The sequence below is a fragment of the Monopterus albus genome, unplaced genomic scaffold, assembly GCF_001952655.1.
Source record: "Monopterus albus unplaced genomic scaffold, M_albus_1.0 scaffold72.1, whole genome shotgun sequence".
In the NCBI taxonomy this organism is placed as follows: domain Eukaryota; kingdom Metazoa; phylum Chordata; class Actinopteri; order Synbranchiformes; family Synbranchidae; genus Monopterus; species Monopterus albus.
In genome coordinates this window covers 1,153,035-1,163,528 of record NW_018127952.1, presented here as the reverse complement: position 1 = coordinate 1,163,528, position 10,494 = coordinate 1,153,035, and the positions used below count along the sequence as shown (strand labels likewise).

Here is a 10,494-nt window from a genome sequence, read left to right as displayed (position 1 = left end):
AAAGACCTTAAAATGTACATTTAATTTTACCCTTGATATCCTTGGAGAAAAAATCTGGACCACTGCACTGCAATAGCAATATTAAATTAGCATCTTTCTTTTTCTCAATGCCAGCAATTCCAGCGGAGAGCAATTAGCATTTTTCTCTTTCTAGTATTTTTATGTTTGTAGTTCTCAAGAAAACAAAAAATATATAGAAGCAGAAATAAAACAAAACAACAGGCAGGTTTCAATGATAAGACTGGCAAGGCCTGTTACACATTAATTCAAAAGAAAAAAAAATATGGCATTACAAAAAGTATGGTGTAAGGCAACCTGCTATATATGAATGTACACGTGAAAGTTTTTTGTTTTAACTGATATATTACATTCAAATATGTGGTGTATATACACATTTTTTATAGCTGAGTAAACTGGCATTAGGTAAAACCAACAACTCTGGATTATTAAAATACTAATTTTCCTTCATGCAACAGTGATTGTTTAAATTTAGCATCGGCACAAAACAGGGATGTTAACCTCCGACACGAGGTGCTATCTGAAAATATCTAAAGTAAGTCGACCAATAGGTAAATAGTAAGTGCAGGTCCCACAGCATTTAAAACATGGGCTGCAGTGACATCCAGTGATATGAACCACGATATACAGCATTCAGAGAGTGCAAACCTCCGCCAAGGTGCACCTCAATTTACACTTATGTTAAAACCTACTGTACTGAGACAACGTAGCTGGCTGTCACTGGCTTAGTTTGAAAGATATTCAAGAAAAATGACAAACATGACATTCACTGGTTTGTTTAGGGGTAAAACAGGAATTTCAGTGAGCACACAACAGGGAAAGTGGTGAAGATGTCACATTTCTGCTGGTGTTCTGCTTGTTCAGCAGTTGTTTCAGAAACTGCTCATACTGTCTCCGTTACTGGCTGATTGTTGCACTATGGAATGATACTTCTCTGCTCTCCCTGTGTGTGTGTGTGTGTGTGTGTGTGTGTGTGTGTGTGTGTGTATATATGTAAGTGTGTGTGCGAGAGAGAGAGGAGCTCTGCCCCTCCCTCCTCTAAACACAGACCGAGACAGAGAAAGTAAGCAAAGTAGGACTGTGGGGTATTGCTGGGTGACAGTTAAGGGAAGCATGTGGTGTACTGCTCGTTAGGTTCCGACAGTGGAAATGCAGCTATAATGTGCAGATGGAACATCGGCGTCCTCGCCAACAGTCTACTATGCTCTGAACAAGACGTAGCTGCCTATGAAAATGTTGGAACAAATTCTTAACTGGCATTACTTGGATAGACCACGTACAGTATTCTCAAGCCGTGCGGTTGCTTTCTTGCCTGAAAAATGTCAAAACTGAATAATAATACCAGTCCTACGGATGAAAATGATAACAGCTTTGAGCCTGCCTTAAAATCTCTGCCATCGCAGTCTGAGATCAAGATAATCCCAAGTGGCTCTTGCCCGGCTGTTGCTACTTCGAACAGATCTTTCCCCAGTTGTGGGCTGTCACCTCTGTGGACTTCTTCAGTTCCCGTCTCGTACAGCAGGGAGCACTGAGTGACGGCACTCGGTTTCCATTGACAATGAATGGGCAGCTGTCATTAACCCAGGGATTTGTCTCTATATGTGCTCTGAGTAGTTAGCAGCACTGCTGCACACTTTGGCCACAAGGGGGCTCACACACAGTAAACAGCCTTTCAGCACTCACATTCCTGTATCCAAATTATGATACGGATCAGCACCAAAATCTAATCAATTGTTCCGTGGGCCATACCCTATCTCTCCAAAACATTTCATCAAAATCTGTTCATTATGCTGTTAACAGACAAACAAACAAACACCAGCCAAAACATAACCCCCGCCCTTGGCGGAGGTAACAAAATACACAAACTACTCAGATATTCACGAAAATCATAAAGCCTGGCCCTACAACCAAGAATTTATTCAAATGCAGGGAATTAAACCTCTTTACATATGAAGCCCTGCTGTGCCATTAAAAACACCTCTGGGCAGTGTTCGCCATTCCTCAACGCTCTGATCGGCAGGCTCCCGCAAAGCATGATGCATGAACCCATTTAAATTAACAAAGGAATGGGTTCCTTCTAATCTCACTGCACTTCACAGTGCTGCCGCTGCTTGGATGAGCAATATATTATAGCATATGTACACACACACACACACACACACACACACACACACACACAAACAAATGCCCTTGAGCACTGCACACCACAAGCCTGAGTGTACACTCCATTTAGAGGGAGAGTACCAAATAATTTGCAGTCACTGTATTATGATGTACACACACACACACACACACACACACAGAGAGAGAGAGAGAGAGAGAGAGAGAGAGAGAGAGAGAGAGAGAGAGAGAGAGAGAGAGAGAGAGAGAGAGAGAGAGAGAGAGAGAGAGAGAGAGAGAGAGAGAGAGAGAGAGAAACAAGATCAATTGGACCCACAGTTTGCGCAAAGTGTTGACTACACACATAATTTATGTGTTGTGTAGGCTAAATCTGATACAAAATCTCTCTCTGCACTTTCCCCACATATTTGCATGCACATGCACCTTTTTGCAGAAACAAACGCAAATACACACATTCATACATGTATTCATGTCTCCAGCTGAGATGAACACCGCTGCAGCTTTGATCTGGCAGCAGGCGATGACACAAAAGACAAGCAGGCTGATGAAAGTGGCTAGTCTGCGTGAATTATTCCTCTGCTTGCCAAAGCGCTCCACTATAAGACAGAATACACACTATGAGGGTGCAAGGGTACAAGTAAATATACATGTCATTGCCATGAAGCAATTATTAGGCTAAATTAGATCAGTAATTACAAGCTTGAAATTAAAGGGGGAGTTGTTTATTAGGGGAGCCACTTGCTATTCAACAGACAAATAAGACGGGCACATTAATGAGTGTGGACAGTAGAAACAACTAGAGAGAACTTCTTGTTCAAGATCTGAGTGTCTCTCCCTGTATACACTAACAACAAACATTAAAAAAGCACCCTGGATAATTTCTTAAGTGCACTGAATCAGTGTTGCATGTGTCTTGTTCTACATATGGTCTGATGTTTTGTGGTCATTCTACCGCTCAGGGATTATGGCACCCTTTGGTTCTCTTCAAACACTCATCCAAATGAACAAAAACATATCAAAGAGAACTCAAAAAGCTCCTCAGCTTTCAGAGATTTTGCCCTCCTTAAACCAGATTCAATGCCTTTGTGGGATGGCCTTGTATAAAAGCAATTTCTACATACGCACCCATTTGCTGATGCTAATCCTGTGATGTAACTTTTTACTGTTTTGACTCCATCCCAAACACATGCACTCAGCTGTTTTCATTCCAGCTAATTTCTACCAAAGACAGGACAGTTCAGACAGTGTGGTCAGTGGAATATCCAGATAAACTGGGACGCAGCTTCTAAGCTGAAATGTTTTTATTGAATTTTCAAGATATATTTTTGAACTGAATTTCATCCAACTCCACTGTGCCGATTGAATTTGCCTGTCTAGCCAACGCCAGGTAAGAAAGAAATTGATTTTTTGTAATTTGAGAGTGAATCCAAACCTCTGTATTCATCTGGTGATTATTGGAAGTCTCATGACTTGCCTCACTATGTGTTTGTGTTTAAATGGAAAAAAGACAGTCACACTGCACCCCCACAACACAAACCTCTAGCACCAGTAATATTAATGATCCACTCACAGAAGCCCATTACTCATTCAGCCATTAAAGCATGTTTCAGAACACAGTGGATAAGTTATGCACAATACCAAAGCATCACAACCAAAGAAAATAAAAAGTGTTCGGAGGCCATACAGAATGAGTACTAATGAACAATACTTACTAAATGTTGGTAATAATGTATCACAGTGGCCATAATGTTGAGGTCAGAAGTGTCTACACACTGATAAAATATCTTAGCATTTAAAAATGTTGAGGTCAGAAGTGTCTACACACAGATAAAATACCTTAGTATTTAAGTACACACCACATGGGATCAGTGTTAGCCTTTTTATTCAGGTATTTATCGATTTTTAAAAAAGCCAACTCAAATGGGTCCATGATGCCTCTACAAGTTGTACTAGGTCCTGAACTGCAGACAAACTGGGAAGACTAAGATAGAGCACTTCTCTGTGTATCCTCAACCAAATGCAGTCCTCAACGTTTACATTCTGTCTGAGCAAAATCATCTTTACAAACAGTGCTTATCCTCTTTTCCTCTAAAGCACTGCATTAGCTGGGACAGCAAGGTGGTGCTGGCTTGCCAGGAACAACACAGAGTCCCCTTTTGCCTCCAGGGGAGATGGCAAAGGGCACAGGAAAAAATAGTTTGAGTGATGTCTCCGTCGAGCTGACTAATGAACAGTTCAGCCCGGGTCAATCCATTACAACCAAAAGCATTTAATTATTAATTACAACCAATCTATAGGCACTTAAGGACAAGTGACATTGTATGTTAATGTGTGATATGGCTGGAGATGGGGGTATTGGGAGCCTGCTATAGGCTACAGAGGTGTTGTATCATTTTTGCTATTAGTGTATGTCAGCAAAGAAAAAATGAGTGGAGGGGAAGACTGATTGCTGCTTGTGTAGGCAGTGTGAGCTTACACACTCACATATGCCGACAATAAAATAACATACCTATAGATCAAGAAATTGAAACCTCTTCAGGTTATGGTCAGGTTGGGCAGCACTGCACCTGGATTTTGAAGTGTTTCAACTTAAACTCTGAGTTTAAGTGAGCGTAGGGATATAATGATATTTGTAATTTTGTAACTATAAAAAATATCTCGACACAGTCATGGACGGTGATGGTATCTACTGAGATATAATATGTGCATATTTCAATAGTATGACTGTGTTCAGGTTGCATTATATGAAACTGACATAGCAGATGCTCTGTCGTCACCTTTTCTAGCTGCTGCGTGGCCAAATTTCAGTTTTCTTGTTTCAAGAAATGACACAGGTGGAAAAGAAACTGACTAATAATTTGCAAATACTGATGGATGTAGGCAATACTAGCCCTACTTAGAACTGAGACACTCGTGGATACATCTTGCAGAAACAGTCAGGACATGACTGTGCACATTTAATGAAGACAGGTAAACAAACCCGACACACATATGCAAAACCAACCACTTAATAACCACCCTTAAAGTCTTTTCTCTTGAAAATGTAGACCACAGTGTTTGAAAAACACCTCCAGTAAAGCACAAATGTCATCTTCACGTGGCTTGTCCTAGTGTAGTTTGGCGACTTCTTCTCCTAGTTATAGTGCACCAAGCAGCAATTTGCTCACTATTGCCTCTGGGGGATACCCGCTTCAACTGGTCCAGTGATACATAACCGAACCACCAGTCAGCACGAACAAAGAGATAAACCTGTCTAGGGGGTACTAAAACACTGATGTTCCACTAGGAGTGTGGCTTGTTTTGTTTAGAACATTCAGCTGCTGCAAAAATATTTTACTTTATAAAAGTACTGCTACATTTTGAACATGCTTAGGTCATGGCTGGCTACTTCTATTTTAATAAATAAGGACAGCACGAGCACATACAAAAAAGTTGATTAATTATTTAATAAAAGCCATTTTTCATCTTTTTTTTTCCTTCAGTTTTTAATATCGTGACAAATATATTGTGAGTTTTTGGTATCGCTACATCCCTAAGGGAGAGTACATAAGGCTATTTTACAATCAGATGCTGTAATATATCACAGCCCTGTGTTTGAGTGACTTATGTTTTTCATACAGGGAAAAAAAAAAACACCAAATGGATTGTGTGAATAGTCCTGGTAAAGCAATTTTTTGTCTGCTTTGGTGTTTGGTCCTGTAATATACAGAATTCAGAGCTGTGTTCTACATGTGTGTCACTCATGACAGGTCCAACCTCTACAGTAATGTGCGTGTGCATATGTGTATTGCCGGAGGCAGTTGCATAGGGTGAAGGGTTGAGTGAATGGGGAGCAAAGCCGCCTGAGTGGTTTGCTTCATTAGGAAACAAAATATAAGCTTTCCGGGCCATTAGGACTGACTTTAGATGCAAAAGCACATAAGACGACGACTCACCTCATCAACGATGCATTGCAGTAACTGCAGAGGCTGGAAGAGGAGAGAGAGGGAGATTTGAGGGGAAAAAAACAACAATATCCTACATGGAATTTCTTGGCAGTAGGGAAAATCAATAGTGTGATAAAACCGTATCTACTTAGATTAATCAAATGCAGCAAGCTTAGGCAAAGCCATCCTTCAGCTCCTGAATGTTTTTATTATTCCATAATGGCACCTAATGTAATACCAGCAGTTTAAGCATGATCTCATATTTCACTACAAAAATGCAATTTGAGTGTTTTTTCAAATGAAAGAGCCAACCAAGAGTAACAGACTATAGTGTGGGAGACCTCTATTTTCTTCCCTCCTATTCTAATGCAATAAAACTTACCATTAGAGATCCTTGGCTTTTCTGAATCTGTAGGGCAAGACAGAGAAGGAGAGACGAGGCAATATGTAATTAGCGTGTCATAATCAAGACGATGCACTTGGACACATTATGATCACTAGGAGAAAATTATTGCTTTCCTGTTGGCAATTTGTGAGTATGTGTTAACACCATTTACATAATGAAAACACACAAATGTTAATGGCCTTGCTCTCATTTGTGGAGAATGGGGGTAAAACATCCGCTAATGCTTTTCAGAGTACTTTATTCCTGCCCTCCAGGTTATCTAGATGTAGTGTAATTGTTATAAACAATATGAACAATGATTGCAATGACCATGCTCAGTGAGTCTATTAGACAGGTGCAACCGTGACCAACAGATCTGGACAAAGTAAACTACCTAAGCAATGATGACAATAGGGATAAGGCTACAGTATCAGGTTTGTGAAAAACTAAGAAAAAAATAATGAGACTGGATTTTTGTAAAGTTGGAAAAAAACAACCCCATATAACTTGTACTGAGATTGGAAATGTTCAATACTTAGACTTATGAAATTAATGTTCTATAGTCAAAATTCAAACATATGAAAGGAGTTAAAAATTGTGCGCTAGAACAGGAATTTTGATTTAGAAGAAACAGACCCAGAGTCTCCAACACGTCACTCTTGAACTACAGGTACCAGCTGCTCGCTCACTGTTTCTGAATAGTTAGCTTTAAGGTTTAGAGAGTACAGCAGGCCTGCAGTATATACAAACACAAACACACACACACACACACACACACACCACTAATCCATAGAACAGACATTAAATAACACAGCTTCACTCATTAAACCTGTGAGAACTGCAGTCCAAATACACCAAAGATCTGCACTCCTCCAACACCAAATCATTATTTGCCAATCATCTGTCAATCAAATGAACCATACTTCTTTATACGTTAAGCTGCTCTGTGACATTTGTAACTCTTTTGGACAATGTCACATTAAATGTTTACAAGTTTTCACTTTAGTGAATTGATATAAACATTTACCAAAAACAAACAAACAAACAAAAAAAAACAGGAAGTACACTGTGTTCAGCAACATGTGCCTAGTTTTTAGCCTATATTTGTTTACTTTAAGGCAAACTACGCTATACCAGCTTTGCTCTCAGCAGTTCCTGGTTGCTATATACAGACATCAATAAATTACTCTGATATTATAAAAAAGTCATCTATCTATGATTTCTAAGTGTTTATGAACATTTATTTCCAATGCACATCAGAGATAATTAGATCATTGGAAAAAGACAGTGACACTGAATCCAAACTTGTCATGTCTGTGTGTCCAGATGTGACACAAACTGTAGCAACTGGGTGCTGTTGAATGTGGTAATTAGCAGCCCACACATACAATAACCAAGGTTCTGATTAGTGAATAGAGGTATGTTTTGTGAACTTGACAGACGGAATCTGTGCCCACAGAATTCCAACAACACATCAGCAGATTTTGAAAAGAAAGTAGAAACTCAGAATGCAAGCACATGTTTACCCCACCTGCCTGTGCGCAACAGTTGTGTCATGCTGTGAATGTTTTTTGTCATTTTCCAAGCCAAGGATCTGACATTCACATCTACTTCACGCCTTGATTGGCTAGTTGCACATCGCTGTCTAGTGCTTCATTTCCATTCCTTACATAACAATCAGTGTCAGTACTCATGTCACCTTCTAGAGCTGTTCCCCCAAGTAGCCTATGTGAACAACCCAGGTTAATGTCTGTTAGAGATATTGTCTCCTGACAAAACTGTCTGAAAACGAGCAGTGACTGGTCAGTAACACACCTCTAAAGAAAACGAACTTTGTATTTCAGTGGCCATGTGTTCTTAAATTTTATGCTGTTAGAATCTAACAAATGTTGACACTTTGACTAGATGGAATAAAAAAAATTCATATTTAAAGAGTTCATATAATGTGACTTCTTTCACTCTGCTCAAAATTACATTAGGCTGCTTTAATGCCTTTTTGTGCTTACTTTTGCTGAAAAGTAAATAGAAAAAATAAAATAAAATAACAGATTCTGTTTGGGCATGTGATCACTGAATCTGCTACAAAATATGAGGACTGAACACTAGTTACACAAAACAATTAGCATGTACAGCTAGTCTGGTTTAGAGAGCACGTGTTTTAATGCTAAATGTGAATAACAGTAACTCAGGTTCACAGCCATGCTCATTTTGTCCAAGTAGTTCTCTGAGGAAAAAAGGGTAGAGAGGCCTGATTTGAACAATGCCTCTTTAAATATACTGTACGGCATCGTGGTGAAACTACAGAAGACATTTTTTCCCATCTTAGTTTTCCTCAGGTTAGAATTTATCGGGACAATCCAAAATTTATATCTTCATCATACAGACTAAATGATACAAGGCCCAAAACCCTGGATCAGCTAAATGTCTAATAATGTTAGTTAAATAAATTGCTAATTTCTCCAGGTCTTTTGACAGTGCATTAGAGCACTTATTGATTCACTCAATTAAATAGAGGTTTTCACACTCTGTAAATACCAAGAGACTCCTAAACTGCCTCTATATCCTGCTTTGCCTGATTCAGACACATTAAAGGCAACTATAGAAAACTAATTTGTTCTGAAATAATTACTAGGACAAAATTGCATGCTGCTCCAGGGGTTGAAATTAGATAGTCAGAGACTAACTTATTCAAGCATAATTGAGCACGTATTCTTGTACCAGGTAGCTTGACCACATATCAAAAAGAGTTGTAATAATACTCCCTCTCCGTCTTTCCCTGTTCACAGTGGGCTGATTATCTGGTAGATGTATCATTATCTGGAGGTTTATCCTGAGGGTTAACATAGTTTAATATGATATTTATCCTTAAATAATACCATCAAATATGGCACTTCTTCAAATTATCTTCAGCTACATTATCTAACAAGAGTGAACAAATTGATGCTTGACAGGCAGGGGGTGTTGGATTGGCTATAGGTCTGTCTGTATGTAGTCTGTATCAAGGCTGTCTACAGGACAGGAAAAAAACAGAACTTTATTGTCTGTCCATCAAAGTGGAAAACGATCTTTGGCTCACTTAAAACGCAACCACATGACATGTAAAACAAGTAACAGATAAAACCAAATATGTTATTGTACCTACAATAAAAACAGCCAGAGACTAAGACCAATGCAAACAATTAACACACACATGCAATCAAACATAGTGATGCATATGGGGATATTCACAGCTGCTTGTCCATTAGACTGACTGCAACTGGCACAAATAATACCATACATATCTTTGTATGAGCCAAAGGTTGGGACTGTCATCCCATAGGCATTAATTTAAATTCGGAATAAAGGGGATGTTCAGTGACACCAACAACGAATCGAGCTTTCCTGTGTTATATAACAAATCTATAGTGTGTGGTGTCAACCTATCATTTCTCCAGCAACTTTAACAATTCTAGCCAATTTGTTTTTATTTGCCACAGTCAGATTACAATACCAGACTGAGATGTTAAAGAGCAGGCAAATTTAGCCTTGTGTGTCACTGCACGTATGACAACATGTGCATCTGTCATTTGGAGACGGTCGCATAGCTGTTGCATTTATACTTGTGCGAACATTAAAGTTCTAACTTAAGGGTGTTCAAAGAGCAAAGTGCAGAAAAGAAGTAGCAGTCAGGAAGTAGAGATGGCTGAGACTCAAAGCGAATATCATTTTCATCCTAGGACTGGTATTATGCCACTTGATAAGGAGTTGATATTTTTTCAGGCAAGAAAGTAAGAATTTAGTCTGAGAACAGAAGGCCAGTCTAGCCAAGTAATGCCAATTTGCTTCAACCTTTTTGGAGATGCGAGTACCAGCTAACAGACCAATAGCAAGAAGGTAGGCAGGTCTCGATCAGAGGCTCAGATCGACCAGTTGCAGGAGGTGCAGCTCTGCACAACATGTAGTTAATATTCGGGAGGATTGTGCATCGGACCATCTACAACCATGAGCAAACTATAGTTACCATAAACCCTTTTGCTACATAGATACGCATTGATGCCTACACAT

General features: G+C 39.3%; 1 protein-coding gene across 3 annotated transcripts in view; it reads right to left on the bottom strand.

Moving 5' to 3' along the window:
• The window catches only part of map2k5 (mitogen-activated protein kinase kinase 5), a 62,310-nt gene that overhangs the window by 20,641 nt on the left and 31,175 nt on the right, over window positions 1-10,494 (bottom strand). For all 3 annotated transcript variants that reach the window (XM_020605728.1, XM_020605727.1, XM_020605730.1), the window contains 2 exons: window positions 6,448-6,474; window positions 6,075-6,107 (listed from right to left, as the gene is read on the bottom strand). In XM_020605728.1, the coding sequence (XP_020461384.1) occupies window positions 6,075-6,107; window positions 6,448-6,474 (60 nt within the window). The remainder of the gene's footprint in view (window positions 1-6,074; window positions 6,108-6,447; window positions 6,475-10,494) is intronic.